The sequence below is a fragment of the Enhydra lutris genome, unplaced genomic scaffold (assembly GCF_002288905.1).
Source record: "Enhydra lutris kenyoni isolate GAN:26980312 unplaced genomic scaffold, ASM228890v2 scaffoldscaffold79, whole genome shotgun sequence".
Taxonomy (NCBI): domain Eukaryota; kingdom Metazoa; phylum Chordata; class Mammalia; order Carnivora; family Mustelidae; genus Enhydra; species Enhydra lutris.
The window spans coordinates 5208719-5233465 of record NW_019154163.1 but is presented as its reverse complement, the minus strand read 5'-3'; the positions used below and the strand labels follow the sequence as shown (position 1 = coordinate 5233465).

Below are 24747 nucleotides of genomic sequence, written 5' to 3'. Positions count from 1 at the left end.
TGATAGTTGATTCTCTCTGCTTGACTTATTTCACTCAGCATAATCTCTTCCAGACCCATCCATGTTGATACAAAAGTTGGGTATTTATCCTTTCTGATGGAAGCATAATACTCCATGGTATATATGGACCACATCTTCTTTATCCATTCGTCCGCTGAAGGGCATCTTGGTTCTTTCCACAGTTTAGCGACCGTGGCCATTGCTGCTATGAACATTGGGGTACAGATGGCCCTTCTTTTCACTACATCTGTATCTTTGGGGTAAATATCCAGTAGTACAATTGCAGGGTCATAGGGAAGCTCTATTTTTAATTTCTTAAGGAATCTCTACACTGTTTTCCAAAGTGGCTGCACCAGCTTGCATTCCCACCAACAGTGTAAGAGGGTTCCCCTTTCTCCACATCCTCTCCAACACATGTTGTTTACTGTCTTGTTAATTTTGGCCATTCTGACTGGTGTAAGGTGGTATCTCAATGTGGCTTTGATTTGAATCTCCCTGATGTCTAATGATGATGAACATTTTTTCATGTGTCTGTTAGCCATTTATATGTCTTCATTTTTCAAAGAGCTGGAGCAAACAATCCTAAAATTTGTATGGAATCAGAAGAGACACCAAATTGCTAAGGAAATGTTGAAAAAGAAAAACAAAACTGGGGGCATCATGTTGCCTGATTTTGACCTTTACTGATTATTTTAATGTATTATTTAAATTTTTGGCATCATTAAAACAACATTGTATTGGTGGTAGTTCTATTTATTGAACGTTTTCTATAATTTTGCTTTTATACAATATTTGATACAATGATGGTGGAAGTTAATACAACTTTGGAATTTGATCAGCTGCATCAATCTTAAAATGGTTTTCCTATGAGTAGTTCAGATCCACATGCAAAAGGTACATTTTTGGACACACTATCCAGAATAGATGTTAATATTGTAAAGGGAGTTTTGTCCAGCTGGACATCAGATTTAGCACAGCACTTAAACTCAGGATCAATGGTTTCTTTCTAATAATCAGAAGTGCATTATATTTTTACGTGCATGAGTCATTAAATTTGGACTAGAATATCTGGCATATCTCTAGATCAGATAGATACTTATGAGAGCTCTACCTTTTAATTAATCTAAACGTTAATTTTTACCTATTCACATTGATTTTACCTGATTACATTTTGTATTTTTTTCACTAATCATACTATCCAACAATTAGATGGATATTTTCCAGTTTGTTGATTAGAAAAAAAGGATGGCAAAAGTATTTCTGCACCGTTCAGTCCCGCATCTTTAAAAATTAGTTGTTTAATTTCATTGAGTAATAAGTATGATACCTGCATTTGATTTATCTTCAAATGAAAGCAGTTAAACCTCCTCCACTTGATCTAAGATGGCTGATGCTGGGGGGTCAGAATAGAAGCTGAATCTTACTAATTGTGCTATCTTCAGTAAAGCTATTTTAACCATCCAAAAACTAGTTTGTATACTTTTTCTCTAAATGACTTAGGTACTTACTGTCCACTGACAAGTAGTGGATTTTCCAGAACCCCCAACTCCTTGTATGGCAAACTATTTTAGATTAATATTTGTTTTCCCCAATGTATTCATGTATAACTAAAGGAAAGGATTCTGCTTTCTGCTTTAACATTTGCAAGTATATTCCTGTATAGATTTTCCAAAAAAGTCTGTTTCACCCCATTCATATGTAAGGCTGCTATTTCCACTGTGTCTTCCTAGAATTCCCCTGTGCTTCATAAGGACTGTTTAAGGTCAGAAAAATGCAATTGAATTGGATTAACTTATAAAGGAAAAGTAGCAGTGATATAATTGGAAAGCACTTTGTATTATCAACAGTGATTTGTGTGGATCCCAGTGACAGATACTTAAGGCTCTACTTTCCAGGGCACATTCATAATTTGATTGCTAAAAATAAAAAGACACTTACCTTTTCTGCCTTTCCCAGCTCTGCCTCTCCTCCTTCAGTCCAAGGCCCTTATGATATTAGTGTATATTAGTAACCTTTCTTCTTTTTTCTTTCCTTTAAAAAATATTTTACTAAGTGTTTAGTCTTCTAGCCCCAGAGACAGATTTATCGTGAAGCTTATGTTTCATAGCCTCTCGTTTGCATTGACCCCTTCTGAGACTCTGGAAGGAGTCTTAAAAGTTTGTTCACATGGTTATGTGTTTTTGTAAAAGTAAAATATCTTATCCACAAGCATTTATTAAGTCCATTGTTTATTTATACTTAGCCCTCTGGTAGACTTTTTCTTTGTGTTGAGTGTTACTGGATTTGCCTTGAGCATTTTGGGGGATCCGACTTAAGGGAAGGTTGAGTTGGGAATGTTTGATTTGGGTTTAGTAGGGTATTTGGCCAAATATGGTTCTTAGTTACTTCTGTGTATAGTGAAGTTTTTGCTAGGAATTCTGGTTTAGGAATGTCTTCCAGTAATAACCCTACCAACCATATTGCCAACTCAATCAGTGTTATGACACAAAGGTGTAGGGCCCAATGTATAAATGGTAAATGATTGCTATCAATTAAGAGAGTTGGGGCATCTTGGTGGCTTAGTCATTTAAGCATCTGCCTTCTGCTCCAGTCATGATCCCAGAGTTCTGGGATCAAGCCCTGCATTGGGCTCCCCACTCGGCAGAGAGCCTGCTTCTTCCTATCTCTCTGCCTGCTGCTCCCCCTGCTTGTGCTCTCCATCTCTCTCAAATAGATAAATTAAAATCTTCATTTAAAAAAAACCCTAAACAGCATTTAATACTAGTTACTATACAAGTAAACTTCTCTGAAATTTTCTGAAATTTTACAGTACATATATGAAAGAAAATAGTTTCCCCAAATTTGACAACAGCTCTAAAAATTTATTATCTAGTCGTGACATTAAAAGGAACTTTCCTAAGCTATCACTAATAAAAACACATTTTGACATAAAGGAATACTTAAATTATCTTTATTTTTTCTATGTAGAAAATGCCTTTACAAAGTTATTATCAAATGAAGCAGGAGAGTGTACAGTGAAAATATAGGAAAAGAAAATATAGAGGTGTATCATGATTTTATTGTGTTTTGTTACTCATTCAGAATATTTACTTTTGTACAGAATTTTGTTATATATAGTTTTATATTATTTTTCTTTTTTTTTTTTTTTAAGATTTTACTTATTTGAGAGCGAGAGAGCAGAGAGCATGAGAGCAGGGCAGAAGGAGAAGCAGATTCCGTGCTGAGCAGGGATCCCAGTGCAGGACTTAATCCCAGGACTCTGAGATCATGACCTGAGCCAAAGGAAGACACTTAACCGACTCAGCCACCCAGGCTCCCCTAGTTTTATATTATTTTTCTTAAAGAAAGCCCTTAAAATGTTTGTATTTCAGAGGCCACAAAAGGTAGATTCACTTCTTTCTAGGCATCACATAGAAAATTGTCCTGTGAAAACATAATTTATAGTCAGAACGCAGCTTAATATGTTAATAATATGTAAACATTGGTTGCTTTTTTTATTGGTCACTTTTTTTTAAAGATTTTATTTATTTATTTGACAGAGAGAGAAATCACAAGTAGGCAGAGAGGAGGCAGGCAGAGAGAGGGGAGAAGCAGGCTCCCCGCTGAGCAGAGAGCCCGATGCGGGGATCCCAGGACCCTGAGATCATGACCTGAGCCGAAGGCAGAGGCTTAACCCACTGAGCCACCCAGGCGCCCCTATTGGTCACTTTTTAAAGACTGTTGCGGTTTCAAATTTCTGGATCATAGTTACAGTTGAGATTATAGTTAAGACTAATATGCAGTCAATTTAGAAAACAGATTTGGAGGGGCACCTGGGTGGCTCAGTTGGTTAAGTGTCTGACTCTTGGTTTTGGCTCAGGTGGTGATCTCAGGGTCATGAGATACAGCCCTACCTTGGGCAGAGTCAGCTTGAGATTCCTTCCCCTCCTCACTCTCGCTCCCTCTCGGCTCCTTCCCTGGCTTGTTGGCACTTGTGCTCTCTCTCTCTAAAACAAATAAATATCTTTGTGTAAGAGAATGGTCGAGTTTCATTCTTCTATACATAGCTGACCTCAGTGTGACACAGGAATCCATCAAAATCCTAGAGAAGAACATAGGCAGTAACCTCTTTGACATCGGTCACAGCAACTTCTTTCAAGACAACATCTCCAAATGCAAAGGAAACAAAAGTGAAAGTGAACTTTTGGGATTTCTTCGGGACAAAAAGCTTCTGCACAGCAAAGGAAAGAGTCAACAAAGCAAAGAGGCAACCCACAGAATGGGAGAAGATATTTGCAAATGACACTACAGACAAAGGGCTGATATCCAAGCTCTATAAAGAACTCCTCAAACTCAACACCCAAAAAACAGATAATTATGTAAAAAAATGGACAGAAGACATGAATAGACACTTTTCCAAAGAAGACATACAAATGGCTAGCAGACACATGAAAAAATGTTCATCATCATTAGCCAATTCAAATCAAAACCACATTGAGATACCACATTACACCAGTTAGAATGGCTAAAATCAACAAGACAGGAAACAACAAGTGCTGGAGAGGATGTGGAGAAAGGGGAACACTCTTACACTGTTAGTGGGAATGCAAGTTGGTGTAGCCACTTGGGAAAACAGTGTAGAGATGCCTCAAAAAATTAAAAACAGAGCTACCCTGTGGCCCAGCAATTGCACTACTGGGTATTTAGCCAAAGATACAGATGTAGTGAAAAGAAGGGCCATTTGTACCCCAATGTTCATTGCAGCAATGGCCACAGTTGCTAAATGGTGGAAAGAACCAAGATGCCCTTCAACAGATGAGTGGATAAAGAAGATATGATCCATATATACAATGGAGTATTATGCCTCCATCAGAAAGGATGAATACCCAACTTCTGTATCAACATGGATGGGACTGGAGGAGGTTATGCTAAGTGAAATAAATCAAGCAGAGAAAGTCAATTATCATGTGGTTTCACTTACTTGTGGAACATAAGGAATACCGTGGAGGACATTAGGAGAAGGAATGGAAAAGTGAATTGGGGCAAATCGGAGGGGAAGACAAACCGTAAGAGACTGTGGGCTCTGAGAAACAAACTGAAGGTTTTAGAGGGGAGGTGGTTGGAGGAATGGGTGAGCCTGGTGGTGGGTATTAAAGAAGGACTGTATTGCATGGAGCACTGGTTGTATTACTTAAACAATGAATCTTGGAACACTGAAAAAATAAAATTAAATTTAAAAAATAAAATCTTAAAAAAAAGAAAGAAAACAGATTTGGAGAGGACATTTTTTCAACTAAGTCAAGGAGCTCTTGTGTTTGAAGTAAAACTCTGAAATGAAATAATGTAATTGTGATGTCGAGTAGGGTTGTTTTATTAAAAAAATGCTGCAGTAGAACAGATTTGAGCTTTAATTAACAGAATTCAAGGAGAGTTGAATAGTTAAGATGTCTCTAATTTCGTAGTAAGTAGAATTAATGTGATTATTTCTCTTTGCATCATCAGCATTTAAATACATTTTGGGAATTGTGTCTTACCTCATAAAGTTTGTAATTGAGTATAATACTCTTGTTTGTCTTCTCTTTGTGAAGACTGTAGACTTTAAAGAGATTAACCCAAGGTTTAATTTAATCACTCAGTGGTTTGTTCAGGGGAAAAGTAAAATGGGCAGATGATGTGAAGGTCTTTCTCTGGAATTATTCGGCCTTTTTGAAAAGGGAAATGTAAAAACAAATTTAATTAGATATAAGTACTAAATGACTCCAAAGATTAATGCCTTATTACTAAATTGCTTTTGTCCTTGAAATTTATACTGCTAACATTTTTTATTTATTTTATTTTATTTTTTAAAAAGGTTTTATTTATTTATTTGACACACAGAGAGAGATCCCAAGTAGGCAGAGAGGCAGGCAGAGGGGTGGGGGGAGCAGGCTCCCTGCTGAGCAGAGAGCCTGATGCGGGACTCAATCCCAGGACCCTAAGATCATGACCTGAGCCGAAGGAAATAACCAGTGGGAAATAACCCACTGAGCCACCCAGGTGCCCACTGCTAACATTTTAAAAAATTTAATTTAGTTTAATTTTTTTTCAGTGTTTCAAAATTCATTGTTTATGTACCACACCCAGTGCTCCATGCAATACGTGCCCTCCACAATACCCACCACCAGGCTCACCCAACCCCCCATCCCCTTCCCCTCCAAAACCCTGTTTGTTTCTCAGACTACACAGTCTCTCATGGTTTATCTCCCCCTCCGATATACTGCTAACATTTTGAGTGCTTTTTCCCTTTACTCAGAAAAAGGCTGCAGTCCTTATGACTAATTTAGACTATGCTTTTTTAAAAAAATGGCCACCTAGATGCTAGCAGTTACCAAATTCATCCTGTGGACCAATACATTGCTTGCTCCCCTTAACTATTTTTTTTTTAAGTTGAAGTGTAGTTGATATACATAACTTTTTTATTATTATTGAAAAAGTAAAACAGAGTAAAATCCCCCTCCCAACAGAAACCAGTTATCAATTTGCTAATATATGTATCCTTCCAGAAATAGACTGCGAATGTAAAATGGTTTATATGTATATATGTGTATCTATCTAGACATCTATCTGTCTATCAATGGAAGCGTATGTCCACTGAGAAAGAAGAAGAGCTGAAACAAAACAAAAGCATTTATTTGGGGTCTCAGAATTACAATTCGGGAAGCACAGATTTAAGTAGCAACACAAATTCTGTTCCCCTTGGGAACAAAAGTCAGTGGTTGAATGAGCCAAGATGCCCTTCGACAGACGAATGGATAAAGAAGATGTGGTCCATATATACAATGGAATATTACTCAGCCATCCCAAAGGATGAATACCTAACTTTTGCATCGATATGGATGGGACTGGAGAAGATTATGCTGAGTGAAATAAGTCAAGCAGAGAAAGTCAATTATCATGTGGTTCACTTATTTGTGGAACATAAGGAGTAATGTGGAGGACATCAGGGAAGGAATGGAAAAGTGAATTGGGGCAAATCAGAGGGAAAGACGAACAATGAGAGACTGTGGGCTCTGAGAAACTGAGGGTTTAAGAGGGGAGGGGTTTGGGGGGATGGGTGAGCCTCGTGGTGGGTATTAAGGAGGGCATGTATTGCATGGAGCACTGCTTGTGGTACATAAACAATGAATCTTGGAACACTGCATCAGAAACTAATGATGTATTTTATGGGCACTAACATAGCACAATAAAAAAACAAAAAACAAAACAAAAAAACCCCCCAAAAGTCAGTGGTTTTTAATGACCAAGAGGAATGCTTGTATATACTCTTTGCAAAGAATTTTGATTGGTATTGGTGGCAGAAAACTAATTTTGGCTAAATATTATTTATTATTAAGGCTATTACTAAGCAAAAATCTATTAATGTAGTAGGTTGCAGATGTTTGTGCAGAGTCCTTGGAATATTTGTGGTTTGGCCCAGTTCAGAAGTTTATGGTTCCACCAGGTGAGGACATGTATAAGACCCATCTCCTTAATGGCCTTCTGGCTCCATTTTAAAACCCCTTGACATAAGTGACTCCCATTTTCTTTCACCTTTCACATACACTATATATATATTATCTATGCCTTGCTTTTCTCACTTAGCAAATATATCTTAGAGATTGTTCCATATCAACAATAGAGATGATTTTTTAAATTTCTATTTGGAACTTTCTTCATAACTTTTTCTATGGCAAATGATAGAGCATTGAACATTCTGTTTTTCAAACGTTGTATTAGAGTAAAACAGGCATTTTGCCTAATTCCTGGGTAATAGTTATCCATCCATGAAGATGTAGAGTCTTCTTATTCAAGAAGAGTTTGGTTTCTGATTTAGTTGAACTTTACTCCAAATTTCAAAATAAGATCAAACTCAATATATAAAAATCTAGCAGTAAAGGAATGGTATGGACAGGGAGTTTCATTATTTCCTTTGTATAACTTTGTATTTAAATATTTCATAATTAATAACCATGCATTAGTTGAATAATTTTTGAACAAATGAGTGATAATAGTAAAAATTCTGCTAATGCACTCAAGTTTACAGATAGTTTAGTGTATGAAAAACAATACTGCAACAACAATAAAATCTCTGCATCTTTTCATTTTAAGATATTTAGTTTTTGAATTTTTTTTGTAAAATAGAAACTTTTATCCATTTTAACATATGTATCACATTGAATGCAATACATTAAGCAATAATAGGGAATACTATAAAGTAAAAGAGTTTTAAGGGAAATCTGTACTATCTGTTTGGTATTCTTTTTTTCCCTGTGTTTCTTCAAATTCTGGTTAGTTGGGGCATCTGGGTGGCTCAGCTGGTTAAGCAGCTGCCTTCAGCTCAGGTCATAATCCCAGGGTTTTGGGATTGAGCCCCACATCAGGCTCCCTGCTCAGAGGAGAGCCTGCTTCTGCCTCTCCCTCTGCCTGTCGCTCTGCCTACTTGTGCTCTCCCTCTATCTCTCTGACAAATAAATAAATAAATAAAATCTTTAAAAAAGAAATTCTGGTTAGTTAACAGTGTGTTATTAGTTTCAGGTGATTCAGCACTTCCATACAACACTTAGTGCTAATCCAAACAAGTGCACTCCTTAATCCATCATCTTTTTAACCCATCCCCCTACCCACCTACCCTCTGGTAACCATCTCTTTGTTCTCCATAGTTAAGAGTCTGTTTCTTGGTTAGCCTCTCTCTCTCTTTTTTCCCCTTTGCTCATTTCCTTTTCCCCCTTTGCTCATTTGTTTTGTTTCTTATATTCCACATATGAGTGAAGTCATATGGTATTTGTCTTTTTCTGACTGACTTACTTCGCTTAGCATAATGTTCTCTAGCTCCAGCCATATTGTAAATGGCAAGATTTCATTCTTTTTTTTATGGCTGAGTGATATTCCATTGTTTCACATGTTTATCCATTCATCAGTCAGTGGACACTTGGGCTCCATAATTTAGCTAGTGCAGATAATGCTGCTGTAAGCTTCGGGGTACATGTATCCCTTTGAATTAGTATTTTTGTATTGTTGGGGTAAATACTTAGTAGTACAATTGCTGGGTCATAGGGTAGTTCTATTTTTAACTTTTTGAGGAACCTCCATACTGTTTTCCAGAGTGGCGGCACCAGTTTGCATTCCCACCAATAATGCAAGAGGTTTCCCCTCTCTCCACATCCTCGCCAACAACCATTATTTCTAGTGTTGTTGATTTTAGCCATTCTGACAGGTAATACAATAAGGTGATACCTTATTGTAGTTTTGATTTGCATTTCCCTGATGATAAATGATGTTGATCATCTTTTCATGTGTCTGTTGGCCATCTGTATGTCTTCTTTGGAAAAATATCTATTCATGTCTTCTGCCCATTTTTTGTGTGTATTTGTGTGTGTGTGTGTGTGTGTGTGTGTGTGTGTGTTGAGTTTGGTAAGTTCTTTATATATTTTGGATCCTAATGCTTTATCAGATATGTTATTTGCAAATATCTTCTCTCATCCATTAGTTTGTCCTTCTGTTTTATTGATGGTTTGTTTCCTTTGCTGTGTAAAAACTTTTCATTCTGGTGTAGTCCCAATAGTTTATTTTTGTTTTTGTTTCCCTTGCCTTAGGAGACATATCTAGAAAAACGTGGCGATGGCTGATGTCAGAGAAATGACTGCCTATGTTCTTTTCTAGGATTTTTATGGTTTCAGGTCACATGTTTAGGTCTTTAATCCATTTTGAGTTTATTTTTGTGTATGGTGTTAAAAAGTGGTCCAGTTTCATTCTTTTACATGTTGTCCAGTTTTCCTAGCACCATTTATTGAAGACGCTCTTTCTTTCTCATCGTATATTCTTGCCTCCTTTGCCATAGACTTGACCATATACGCGTAAGTTTATTTCTGGGTTTTCTTTTTCTTTTTAAATTATAGTTATAAATTACAGTTTTACCATAATTTATAAATTACTACTACTAAGAAATTTACTGTAGTTTATAAATTGCTCTATAAATTACAATTAACCACTGTATAGTACATCAATAGTTTTTGATGTAGTGTTCAGTAATTCATTAGTTGTGTATAATACCCAGTGCTCATCACAACACATGCTATTTCTGGGTTCTCTATCCTGTTCCATTGGTCTATGTGTCTGTTTTTGTGCCAGTACCTTACAGTTTATATTAATGGCTTTTGATTTTCAATATCCTATATTGAAGCATCAGAGTAGAGTGTTACTTGATTATTATATACATGTTATTTTTTTCAACAAAGAGTAATACAATTTGTATTGTAAAATATGTAATCTATATTGGGTTCCTCATATGTATTTTAAATAGTTTTTAGTTGAGTTAAAACTATTTGTGGTTGGTGAATGAAACATGTTAGAAATTCAAGATAACTGATGCATCATTTCACTTTTCTGACTAAAGCCTATATAAAATGATAGAATCCTTTCAAGCTCTGAAAAACCTCTGATTACCTTTATGTTGAGTTGTTATGAAAATGTAAGAAAATGAGCTTTAAACGAGTCTCTTAGGAAAATGAAACTCTTTGAGTTAGGGTATTTGTCCAAGGTTCTAGCTTTCATCCTACTTAAGAGCAAATTATATAGAAATCATATGCAGATAAAGTATACTGTGCTTGAATTTCATATTTTAGGCATTTCAGTAGATAAAGAATACCATACCCATTAAAATAGTGGATCTTTATAATTCCTATGGACATTTAGCACGCTCTACTCCATTAATGCTATTGAGACCACAGAGTATTTTGACTTATTTTCTTTTTCTTCTCTTCCACTCCTGCCTTTATCTAAATACAGTGAATAGTCTTCCACCTTAAGTCCTTCCTATGAGTCACATTCATAATTTGTAGACTGGTATATGTTTATTTTTAGAGGAACTATTGATTTAATGGAAGAATAGTTCTTATGGAAAATAGAAGTAACAACATTGGTTCTTTTTAAAATGTTATTATTTAAATTCAGTTAGCTAACATAGAGAACATCATTAGTTTTAGATGTAGAGTTCAGTAATTCATCAGTTACATGTAACATCCAGTGCTCATTATTATCAGGTGTCCTCCTTAATGCCCATCACCCAGTTACCCCATCCCCCCACCTGCCTCCCCTCTAGCAACCCTCAGTTACTTTCCCATGGTTTCTTTTCCATAGTTAAGAGTCTCATATAGTTTTTCCCTCTCTGATTTCTTCCCATTCCTTTTTTCCCTCCCTTCCACTATGATCCTCTGCATTGTTTCTTATATTTCTTTATTTAGGATTTTATTTATTTGAGGGGAGGAGAGTGAGCATGAGTCAAGTGGAGGGGCAGAGGGAGGAGTAGACTTCCTGCTGGGTAGGGAACCTGACACAGGGTTTGATCCCAGGACCCTGAGATCATGACCTGAGCTGAAGGCAGACGCCTAACCAACTGAGCCACCAAGGTGCCCATGTTTCTTATAGTCTTCATATGAGTGAAACCATATGATAACTCTCTTTCTCTGACTAACTTCTTTTACTCAGCATAATAGCCTCCAGTTCCATCCATGCCAATGTAAATGGTAAGATTTCATCCTTTCTGATGGCTGAGTAATATTCCATTGTGTGTGTGTGTGTGTGTGTGTGTGTGTGTGTGTGTGTATCACATCTTCTTTATCCATTCATCCATTGGTGGACATCTCAGCTCTTTCTGCAGTTTGGCTGTTGTAGACATTGCTGCTATAAACACTGGGTGCAGGTGCCCCTTCAGATCACTACATTTGTATCTTTGGGATAAATACCTAGTAGTGCAATTAATAGCATTGGTTCTTAATGAAAGATTGAGAGAAAAAGATAAGCTGTTGAAACTTTGGAACAGTGTGGTGAATAGGTGGAGCTGGTTTTCATTGGTGGGGATAATGTGAAAGAGTTAAGTCGACCCAGAGTCATACTGCTACCAGCAATTTCTGGGTTTCCAGAGTCAGTGCTTGTTTTTGCTTACCATTCTATCCCTCCTAACAGCTAGCACAGTGCCAGGCACACAAGAGACACTCAGTAAATACTCAGTAAATATTTGTTGAATAAATAAACATTATTTTAGCTTCCTGCTGAAGGATTTGATATCCAGAATGGTATTGTGATAATCACTGTGTGAATTTCCTCTTAAAAGAAACAAAGGTACTGCTTGTTTTTGTTTCCTTTGAGACTTTAGGCTTGAAAAGTCTCTTTGATATCTAACTCTTAGATATCCTTAGATATCTAACATTCAGAGGAAAAGTTGAATGATGTTACCTCAAAGGGGAACATTTTATTTGTGCTAAGTGTGGTTGGCAAGCTTTAAAGCACACAAAAAGAAGTTACTAAATGAGGAAGTGTTTTTAATCTTCAGCATGAAAACAGCATAGGGTAATGTAACTTTCCTGTGTTGTATTTTATATACATAGTTTTCTTATTTCCTTATGTCTTTTATAATTAGAAGATAGGCTAGTGCAGTAGAAATTACAGCAAACCATCTAGTGAGAAAATGATTTTTGCTTATAAAGTCAGTTTTAAGAACAGTTTCTCATTGGGTATGTTGGTTAATTAATGTTTTTTGGGGAGGTGGAAATTAGCTCAAAACCAAATCTTTTTAAAAAGATACCATATACAGTGTATTTAAACATAAAGAGAAAGGAAATGTCCACCCTTTCAAAAAAGCTTGGTACTTTCTTATAAAAAAGTGTAATAGTACCTGGAGCAGTACTGTCCTGCAATGTACTGCAATGATGGAAATGTGCTTTATATACCCAGAACCATATAGCAGCCACTTAGCCACAGTGGCTGTTGAACACTTGAAATGTAGCCAATGCAACTAACTGAATTTTTTTATCTTAATTTTTTGTTTAAAATAATTATACAGTAAAATTGACTTCTTTTTGGCATATGATTCTTTTTTTTTAGTTTGGTGAAGTTTAACACATGTATAGATTCATATAACCCCCACCACAGCCAGGGTACTATAGTCTTGTCATGCCAAAATCGCTCCTATGCTGTCCCTTCATAGTCATTCCTTTTCAACACCTCGTCTATTCTCCAGCGTCTTCTTTGGTTTGAATTTTAAATTTTTTTATTTTTTAAAAGATATTTATTTATTTATTTATTTGAGAAAGAGAGAGTGCACAAGAGGGAGAAGGGCCAGAAGGGGAGGGAGAGAGACTCCTCACTGAGCAGGGAGCCTGATGCAAGGCTTGATCTGAGGACCCTGGGATCATGACCTGAGCCAAAGGCAGATGCTTAACCAACTGAGCCACCTAGGTGCCCCTGTTTAAATTTTTTAAAAGATTTATTTATTTGAGAGAGAGAGAGAGAGTGCACATGAGTTGGGGGGAAAGGTAGAGGGATAGAAAGAAGTGGACTCCCTGCTGAGCAGGGAGCCCAGCTCTGGCCTCCATCCTAGGACCCCGAGATCATGACCTGAGCTGAAGCAGACACTTAACTGACTGAGCCAACCAGGTCCCCCTGAATATTTAAAATTTTTAAAGTAATTTTCTTAATCAGAAAATCATTGACTTCATTGGACTCAGATTAGAGTTTAAAAGAAAATCTCTTTAGAGATACAAAAACAGAAAGCCTTCATTTTATAGTGACTATATTTATATTGCATCTCTTTGAAAAGTATATGTCTGAACTACATGTGGTTTGGGTATACTGCAGCTTATTCATGAGAAATGTTATGTGGTGTATTCCAAGACAAAATTTAAATTATTTTCCCACTTTTGTTTTGGATCACTTATGCTAGTGATCTCTTCCATAACTAAGAACAAGCTGACCAACTAGAATTATCAGTCTTAGAATCTCTTTTTTTTTCCATGGGTGGATTTTAAGATTCCACCAAATACCTGGCTATTGATTACCAAGCTAAAGGAAGAACTAAAAATATCAAGCTCATTAAAATAAGTGAAAGATTTTACTATATAACTATTACACTTTAGAGTGAGATTTCCTACTCTTAATTACTTTTTTTTAAAAGATTTTATTTATTTATTTGACAGACAGAGATCACAAGGAGGCAGAGAGGCAGGCAGAGAGAGAGAGGGGGAAGCAGGCTCCTGCTGAGCAGAGAGCCCAATGTGGGGCTCGATCCCAGGACCCCGGAATCATGACCTGAGCCCAAGGCAGAGGCTTTAACCCACTGAGCCACCCAAGTGCCCCTCTTAATTACTTTTTTTAGACTCCACACCCAGTATGGAGCCTAATGCAGGGCCTCAACTCACGACCCTAAGATTAAGACCTGAGCCGAGATCAAGGGTCAGACACTTAACTGACTGAGCCACCCAGGTGCTCTGATTCTTAATTACTTTTAATTATATTTTGAGGTTGCTTTTATTTATGGAACAAATATTTTCACCAGGAATCCATACTACTACTACTGCTGCTGCTACTACTTCTACAACTAAATAATAATAATACCCATATTTTTAAAAAAGATTTTATTTATTTATTTGACACAGAGAGAGATCACAGGTAGGCAGAAAGGGAGGCGTCGGGGGTGGGGGGGGTGGAAGCAGGCTCCCTGCGGAGCAGAGAGCCCGACGTGGGGCTCGATCCCAGGACCCTGAGATCGCTACCTGAGCGGAAGGCAGAGGCTTAACCCACTGAGCCACCCAGGCGCCCCAATAATACCCATATTTTTAAGAAGATTTTATTTAGAGAGAGGAAGAGAGAGAAAGAATAAGAGAGAGAGAGAACACAAGTAGAGGGAGCAGCAGAGGGACAGGAAGAAGCAGGCTCCCCCGCTGAGCAAGGAGCGGGATGTGGGACTTGACTCCAGGACCTTAGGATCATGACCTGAGCTGAAGGCAGACACTTGACTGAGCCACGCAGGCATCCCAATAGTGCCCATATTTTAATGGCCTTTAGAACATTAATACCTTACCGCCTCTCAAAATCAATGGATGTAAAACTAAATTTATCATGAGTGTTCTGTAGTTCTCGAGTACACATCCTTTACCTCTTTGGTTAGTTTTATTCCCAGGTGTCTTATGGTTCTTGGTGCTATAGTAAATGGAATCGATTCTCTAATTTCCCTTTCTGTATTTTCATTGTTAGTGTATAAGAAAGCCACTGATTTCTGTACATTGACTTTGTATCCTGTCACGTTACTGAATTGCTGTATGAGTTCTAGTAGTTTGGGGATGGAGTCTTTTTGGTTTTCCATATAAAGAATCATGTCATCTGCGAAGAGAGAGAGTTTGACTTCTTCATTGCCAATTTGGATACCTTTTATTTCTCTTTGTTGTCTGATTGCTGTTGCTAGGACTTCTAATACTATGTTGAACAAGAATGGTGAGAGTGGGCATCCTTGTCGTGTTCCTGATCTCAACGGGAAGGCTGCAAGCTTTTTCCCATTGAGGATGATATTTGCTATGGGTTTTTCATAGATAGATTTGATGAAGTTCAGGAATGTTCCCTCTACCCCTATACTTTGAAGCATTTTAATCAGGAACAGATGCTGGATTTTGTCAAATGCTTTTTCTGCATCAATTGAGAGGACCATGTGGTTCTTCTCTCTTTTCTTATTAATTTGTTCTATCACATTGATTGATTTGCGAATGTTGAACCATCCTTGTAGCCCAGGAATGAATCCCACCTGGTCATGGTGGATAATCTTTTTAATGTGCTGTTGGATCCTGTTTGCTAGGATCTTGTTGAGAATCTTAGCATCCATATTCATCAGTGATATTGGTCTGAAATTCTCCTTTTTTGGTAGGGTCTTTGCCTGGTTTGGGGATCAGGGTAATGCTGGCTTCATAGAAAGAGTCTGGAAGTTTTCCTTCTGCTTCAATTTTTTTTTTGAAACAGCTTCAGGAGAATAGGTGTTATTTCTTCTTTGAAAGTTTGGTAGAATTCCCCAGGGAATCCGTCAGGTCATATCCAGGATCTATAAAGAACTCCTCAAACTCAACACACACAAAACAGATAATCATATCAAAAAATGGGCAGAAGATATGAACAGATACTTCTCCAATGAAGACATACAAATGGCTATTAGACACATGAAAAAATGTTCATCATCACTAGCCATCAGGGAGATTCAAATTAAAACCACATTGAGATATCACCTTACACCATTTAGAATGGCCAAAATTAGCAAGACAGGAAACAACATGTGTTGGAGGGGATGTGGAGAAAGGGGAACCCTCTTACACTGTTGGTGGGAATGCAAGTTGGTGCAGCCTCTTTGGAGAACAGTGTGGAGATTCCTCAAGAAATTAAAAATAGAGCTTCCCTATGACCCTGCCATTGAACTACAGGGTATTTACCCCAAAGATACAGATGTAGTGAAAAGAAGGGCCATCTGTACCCCAATGTTTATAGCAGCAATGGCCACGGTTGTCAAACTGTGGAAAGAACCAAGATGCCCTTCAACGGACGAATGGATAAGGAAGATGTGGTCCATATACACTATGGAGTATGATGCCTTCCTCAGAAAGGATGAATACCCAACTTTTGTAGCAACATGGACGGGACTGGAAGAGATTATGCTGAGTGAAATAAGTCAAGCAGAGAGAGTCAATTATCATATGGTTTCACTTATTTGTGGAGCATAACAAATAGCATGGAGGACATGGGGAGTTAGTAGAAGGGAGTTGGGGGAAATTGGAAGGGGAGGTGAACAATGAGAGACTATGGACTCTGAAAAACAATCTGAAGGGTTTGAAGGGGTGGGTGGAACCAGGTGGTGGGTATTAGCAAGGGCACGGATTGCATGGAGCACTGGGTATGGTACAAAAACAATGAATACTTTTATGCTGAAAATAAATTAAAAAATGATTAAAAAAAACTAAATGTATCATCTTTCTTTTCCTTCCACTCCAACCTCTTAACTTCCTCCAGTTTTCCTCCTTTATCTCTGATAATGGTTAATAGCAACACCATCTATACATTGGTCCAAACCATAAACATATAAGTCATTGTAATCATTTCCTTTTTTCTCTATAATCTCCTTACTAGTTCCTGTCCTCCCAAATATATGTTAAAACTGCCACTTTTTCTTTATCCCCAGTGTCCATGCCTTAATTAAGATCTTCTGTGTACCACTATTGCAATTGCAGTAGTCTCCTAACTGATCTTCCATCCTGTGTCACTCCATTCTACCCTAAATGTCTCCAAAATGATTCCTCTCTAAAATGCTAATATAATCATTCTTCTCTAAAATGCTAATACAACCATTCCCCTGTTTAACTTTTCCATAGCCCCCTATTACCAATAGGATAAATTGCATTATTGGCATAGAAGGGCCCCATAATACATCAGTTGCCTAATTCTCTTGCTTATGATCTTTTATCTACTTTATCCATTTGTCTGGAATTCCTGCCTCATGTGTCCTTGCTGATTTCTGTTTGTCCTTTTATATTATGGTGTTATCTCCTCTAAGAAGGCTTTTCCAACTCATATTCCCAGGGATGAATACATGTTTGTTTTCTGTTCTAGTATTGCTCCCTGTGACTGTATCATGCTCAGCTTTGTGTCTTGAGAATCCTGGTTCCTAGCCCATATAGTAGGTGCTCAATAAGTATTAGTTGTTCTGCATTTACCTTTAACTCACTGCTGTAAAGAACTACTTTCTCATCTATTTACATATATGATCCTTATAATAACCCTAGAAGATTATAGGGCATGGTGGATGGTAGAATTAATGAGTGTGATTGCTTAATAAGTGGAGAATTTTCAATGGAATGCATATCTTCTGACTCCCAGCCCGGTAATTGTGTGTTTGTGCATATGTGTTTGTGTGTATGACTACATCATTAATTTTTGTAAGGTGCCAGCCAAAGATATGTATGTAATCATGGTAGTAGTTAAATCATATACAGTAGCTGAGCTTTAGGAATCCAATCATTGTTTTTATCATTGAATCAGGTGAGACAATAAAGATGTTCTTATTTTGAATAAAAGTAATACTAGGCTGTAGTAACTTAGAAGGTTATGGGAATATATGCTACAAAATCCTACAATACTACCTTTAAAGATTTTTTTAAAGATTTTATGTAATTATTTGACAGACAGAGATCACAAGTAGGCAGAGAGGCAGGCAGAGAGTGAGGAGGAAGCATGCTCCCTGCGGAGCAGAGAGCCCAAAGTGGGGCTCGATCCCAGGACCCTGGGACCATGACCTGAGCCGAAGGCAGAGGCTTTAACCCACTGAGCCACCCAGGTGCCCCATTATACTACCTTTAATCATGAACTAGCATGCTTAAATCTTTTCTTCCAAACAAAGTTATCTTACCATCTTAAAATTTAAACTTCATATCATCTTTTATTTTTTGCAGCTGATCCTGTTTCCTTTATTATCTTTTGAATTGGTAGAGTGTGAAGTATTGGAATAATTTGTGAAAGGAGATAGTGAAGAACAGTTGTTTGTACTTGGTTGTGAAATTCTAGGGTGTGTTTGTCCATGTGTATGTTTCAAATGCCTAATCAGTACTTGAGTCACATACACCTACATATAACTTTATCATTCCTGTAAGTACAGAAGATATTTTCTGTTTCTTTCCTAAGAGAATGAGATGAGAACTAATAGAGAAACTTCATTTGATTGGATTATTTGTTCCATTCTTCTTGAATGTGGTATGATGATTGCTAACTTTTAAGGTCTAAGTCATGAAATTTAATTGAACTGACTTTTGAAATTTTCTTCCAAAAGGTTTCACTGGAGGAAAAAAATGCAACTATTATTTATGACCCTAGACTACACACTCCAAAGACCCTACTGGAAGCTATTGATGACATGGGCTTTGATGCTATTCTCCACAATCCTAATCCTCTCCCTGTTTTAACTGAGACTGTGTTTCTGACTGTTGCTGCTTCACTGGCTGTGCCATGGGACCATATCCAAAACACATTGCTCAAGACCAAGGGTGTGACAGACATTAAAATTTCCCCTCAGCAAAGAACTGTAGTGGTGACGGTAATCCCTTCTATAGTGAATGCCAATCAGATAATAGAGCTGCTTCCAGATCTAAGTTTAGATACTGGAACTCTGGAGAAAAAGTCAGGAAATTGTGAAGATTACAGTGTGGCTCAAGCAGGTGAAGTCATGCTGAAGATGAAAGTAGAAGGGATGACTTGCCATTCATGCACCAGCACCATTGAAGGGAAAATTGGGAAGCTGCAAGGTGTTCAGCGAATTAAAGGTAATGTATTTTGTGTTATTTGCATGATCGTTTTGTGGGCTTAGTTTTCTGTTTTGGTCTTTGAGGTGTTTGCTTTCTTCTTAAGCATGGATTTTGAAAACACTGGACTAGAATACTTATTGTTTCGTTGAAGTCTGGGGATCAGTGTGGTATACCCAGGGTTAATGTAGGTAAAATTAATGATTATAATTAAAATTACATGAATCTTAAACAAGCAGAAAAGGTAGCAGGAGTGGCAGTTCATGGAGTTTAGGGTTTTTAATGCAACATACCTGGAGTCCTCTCTACCTCTAAGATATTTTTATTCAGGCATGTGGAAACATGGAGACCATAGATACAGTGGTCATATTTTTTGTTTTTTCCAGTCTGTGTCAGTAACATTTTCTGAAAAGAACTGAATTAGCTTAAGAGAGGATACTGACAACAAAGACAGAGAAACAATTATGTGTGGTATTAATTTGGTCTATAGAATGTTTTCCAAAGTGGCCTAGGAATAACTGATAAAATATTTCTCTTTTTATTAACTAGTTTCCCTGGACAACCAAGAAGCCACTATTGTTTATCAGCCTCATCTTATCACAGTAGAGGAAATAAAAAAGCAGATTGAAGCTGTGGGCTTTCCAGCATTCATCAAAAAACAGCCCAAGTACCTCAAATTGGGGGCTATTGATATAGAACGCCTAAAGAACACACCAGTCAAATCCTCAGAAGGATCACAGCAAAGGAGTCCATCATATACCAGTGATTCAACAGTCACTTTCCTTATAGATGGCATGCATTGTAAATCATGTGTATTAAATATTGAAAGTACTTTATCTACACTCCAATATGTAAGCAGCGTCACAGTTTCTTTAGAGAAGAGATCTGCCATCGTAAAGTACAATGCAAGCTCAGTCACTCCAGAAACCCTCAGAAAAGCAATAGAAGCCGTGTTACCAGGGCAATATAGAGTTAGTATTACAAGTGAAGTTGAGAGTACCTCAAACTCTCCCTCTAGCTCATCTCTTCAAAAGATCCCTTTGAACATAGCTAGCCATCCTCTGACTCAACAAACTGTGATAAACATTGATGGCATGACTTGTAATTCTTGTGTTCAGTCTATTGAGAGTGTCATATTAAAAAAGGCAGGTGTAAAATCCATACAAGTATCTCTTGCAAATGGCAATGGGACTGTTGAGTATGATCCTCTATTAACCACTCCAGAAACTTTGAGAGAAGCAATAGAAGACATGGGATTTGATGCTGCCTTGTCAGGTAATTATCATTCTTTTCTCAGATTCTGCTAATGTTTTTTATTTCCTGTTGGATTCTTTGGCTTTCATCAATAATAAATGAATAATAAGCACTGTAATTCCGGTTTTTGGAAGTAAGTCCTATAGAAGTAGTCAGTGATGTATACAAAGATGCATAAGGCTATTTGCATAATTATCTGTAATAATCAAAAACTAGAAACATTAAATCATGATGCATCCATACGATGAAATGCTATAGAGGCATAATAAATTATAGTACTAAAGATACTTAATGCCACAGGAAAGTGTCTGAGATATCTTGTTAAATGAAAAAATAAAAGCTAAAAACTTATATATTCAGTATGATCAAAATTTTAGAAACACATGTGTAAGTATTTATACCATGTAAATGTTGTTTATGTATATAAGTGAATAAAGTTCCTGGCAGGACATAAACTAAAATTTTAACAGTGGTTATTATATGAGTGGTAGGATAAAGGTGATATTTATTTCCATTGTGCTTGCCTATGTACTTTGTTTTTTGTGACAAGGATGTATGTGTGCATGTATAATGGGAGAAGCAAATGCTATTTTGAAAAGAAAGAAAAGGTAGGAATAAATAATAGAATTTTAACTGTAGCTTTAAATTTGGACATTCAAATGAAACTGACTCTAGAACTGCCCCAAAGTCTATTTCCTGACAGCTCTTACTGTGAACTGAAACCAAAAATGAATGTTCAATGAATTCGCTTATGGCAACTTGTTATTTTGAACTAGAGTTGAACCTAGCATTGAATTAAACTGGAAATGCCCTAATGAAATTCTTGCTGTAAATAAAATAGAAAAATTATATAACTAATTTCCAGACAGTGTTAACTTTTGCTATTCTGATCAGAATGAAGGATATCAAATAGCTATATTCTTTTCTCAAGCACACTAAAACTGAGAAGCATAAAAAATTAAACATATGCTCAAATTATTATGGTAGACAAATGTCAGTGGAAGAAGACCCAGAGACATACTAAATATTCTTAATTTTTACACTCATGACAAGTGGCAAATATTATAGAATTTTCTTTTTTTAAAATTTTTTAAGATTCTATTTATTTATTTGGCAGAGAGAGAGAGAGAGATCACAAGTAGGCAGAGAGGCAGGCGAAGAGGGAGGAGGAAGCAGGCTCCCTGCAGAGCACAGAGCCCAATGCGGGGCTCAATCCCAGGACCCTGAGATCATGACCTGCGCCGAAGGTAGAGGCTTAACCCACTGAGCCACCCAGGTGCCCCAGAAATTATAGAATTTTCACTTTTTATTTATTTATTTATTTTTTTTAGAATTTTCACTTTTTAATGTAAAGATATAGTTTGCATACCATAAAATTCACCCTTTTATTTATTTTTTAATTTCTTAGTTTTTAACTTTTGGAGTTTTTATTTTTTTATTTTTAAGGATTTTATTTATTTATTTATTTAATCTAATTTTATTTTATTATATGCTACCTCAAGGATGGCAAATGTAAGACATCTGTGGCGCCATCTCCCACGTCACTTGTAGCTCTTTTTTTTTTATGTTTAGTTAGCCTACATATAGTACATCATTAGTATCATTAGTTTTTGCTGTAGTGATCAACAGTTCATTAGTTGCATATAACACCCAGTGTTTATCACAACATGTACCCTCTCCTTAATAATAGGCACTGCATGTTAATACAGTTAATACCCATTATCTGGCTACCCCATCCCTCCAACCCTCTCCCTTCTGCAAGCCTCACTTTGTTTCCTGCAGTCCAGAATCTCTCATGGTTTATCTTCGTGTCTGATTTCTTCCCATTCAGTTTTCCCTCCCTTCCCCTATGGTCCACCACGCTATTCCTTATGTTCCACATATAAGTGAAACTGTATGATAATTGTTTTTCTCTGCTTGACTTATTTCACTCAGCATAATCCCCTCCAGTTTCATCCATGTCACTGCAAATGGTAGATACTCATCCTTTCTGATGGCTGAGTAATATTCCATTGTATCTATGAACCATATCTTCTTTATCCATTCATCTGTTAAAGGACATCTCATCTCCTTCCACATTTTGGCTATCATGGATATTGCTGCTTTGAAAATTCACCCTTTTAAAGTATACAGTCCAGTGGTTCTTAGTATATTCAGAGTTTGGAGCTGTTATCACTATCTAATTTTACAAGATTTTCATCACCCCCAAAAGAAACCCCGTGCCCATTAGTAGTCACTCCTCATTTCCCTTCCCTTTCCCTCAGCTCCTGTTATTTACTGTTCTGTTTTTTGTCTTTATGAATTTGACAACTGTAGGTACCATATAAGTGGTATCATAGAATATTTGTCCTTTTGTGTCTAACTTCTTTCATTTAGTATATTGTTTTCAAGGTACATAAATTTTCATCTATGTTTGTAACATATATCTGTATTTCATTCTTTTTGTTGCTAAATAGTATTCCATTGTGTATATACATATATACCTCATTTTGTTTCTCCACCTGTCAGTTCATGGAAATTTAGGTTGTTTCCACTTCTTGGCTTTTATGAATAATGCTGCTATGAACATTTGTGTATGCGTTTTTACATGAATAATGTTTTTGTTTCTTCTGGGTATATACCTAGGAGTGTAATTTCTGGGTCATAGGGTGAATACGTTTAACTTTTTCAGGAGCTGCCATGTTTCCAAAGTGGCTGAACCACTTTACATTGCCACCTAGAATTCTCACTTTAATAAAGACAATCTCAAAAGACCAAAATTCTTGTACTCAAGAAAAGAGACATATAATTCCTTATTAGAAAATTCACATAGGATACCGAAATATTAAAGGGCCTCTAGTACTAAATGTCTGAACAAAGTATGGGAGATCCATAATTACAAAAGGAAATGATTATGAAACAAGAAGAGGGGTCCCTGGGTGGCTCAGTAGGTTAAGCCTCTGCCTTCAGCTCAGGTCCTGATCTCAGGGTCCTGGGATCAAGCCCCACATCGGGCTCTTTGCTCAGCAGGGAGCCTGCTTCCTCCTCTCTCTCTGCCTGCCTCTCTGCCTACTTGTGATCTCTGTCTGTCAAATAAATAAATAAAATCTTAAAAAAAAGAAACAAAAATCTTAATTGAAATATTGAAGTGAAACTGTATCAGGTAGCCATAAAAATGAATAAAATTGGTTTCAGCAAAATTTCGTTGTATCTATCATTCCTTAAAATTTTTAATACTTTATTTATTTAGAGAGCACAAGCAGTGGGGAGGGGCAGAGGGAGCAGGAGAGAATCTTAAGCAGGCTCCATGCCCAGCATGGAGCCTGATGTGGAGCTCAATCTCACAAACCTGAGCCAAAATCAAGAGTCAGACACTTAACCAACTCAGCCACCCAGGTGCCCCCATTGCTTATAATTTTTTAAAATTTTCAAAATGACAGTATTTGAGGGGTGCCTGGGTGGCTCAGTTGTTAAGTGTCTGCCTTCAGCTTAGGTCATGATCCTAGGGTCCTGGGATTGAGCCCTGCATCGGCCTCCCTATGCTTCTCCCTCTCCCACTCCCCTGCTTGTGTTTCCTCTCTCGCTGTGTCTCTCTCTGTCAAATAAATAAATAAATAACCTTTTTTAAAAAAGACAGTATTTGAAACTGATTCACATTTTTGCTCGTATAATGTTGAATTAATCTTCAGAGTTTCTATTAAATTAAAATACTTCAGCATACATAATGCATTATGAACACCACATAAATTTAGTTTACATTAATATCAGCCAGACAAGTTACTTACACTGTGATATTCCTATGCTTCTTAAATACAGGAACTTAAATATAGGAACTCAAATCATATCAGTTTATATCACATATTGTATGAAAGTGAAATATTTTTTAAAAATCAGATCTGGTATCTGACATTATTGTAAGCAAGAACCTCACAGACTTCCAGATTGTACCTCTACATTGGAATTTATCCTATTCATTTGGGTCTGTATTTTTGCAGCTTCAAGTATGGTTCACAGATCAGCGGTAGAAGCACCATCACTGGGAGCTTGTTAGAACTAGACTCTCTGACCCACTGCATATCCATTAAGTAAAAATCTACATTTTAATTTTAATAAGCTCTCCAGGTAATTCATATGCACATTATAGTTTGAGAAGCCCTGGTATAAAATAATTTGCCATGGTGACCTCTATAAATAAAGTCTCTGAATTAAATCTGTATTAACATTGTTTATTTGCTACAATGATAATATAGTCATAAATAATATAATTTAAAATGGCATTTAAGAGTTTTTATATACAGATGTGAGCAGAGTAAAAGTAACTTTCCAACTACCTCACATGGCTTCAAAGATGGACTTGAGCAGTAGGAGAAGTTCTTTTTTTTTTAAATTAATTTATTTTTTTAAATAAACATATAATGTATTT

General features: G+C 36.8%; 1 protein-coding gene across 1 annotated transcript in view; it reads left to right on the top strand.

The window, feature by feature from the left end:
- LOC111160936 (ATPase copper transporting alpha) overlaps nucleotides 1-24747 on the top strand; it is a 172392-nt gene that overhangs the window by 80450 nt on the left and 67195 nt on the right. Inside the window, exons 3-4 of the mRNA XM_022524336.1 lie at nucleotides 18623-19112; nucleotides 19641-20366. Coding sequence (XP_022380044.1) covers nucleotides 18623-19112; nucleotides 19641-20366 — 1216 coding nt within the window. The remainder of the gene's footprint in view (nucleotides 1-18622; nucleotides 19113-19640; nucleotides 20367-24747) is intronic.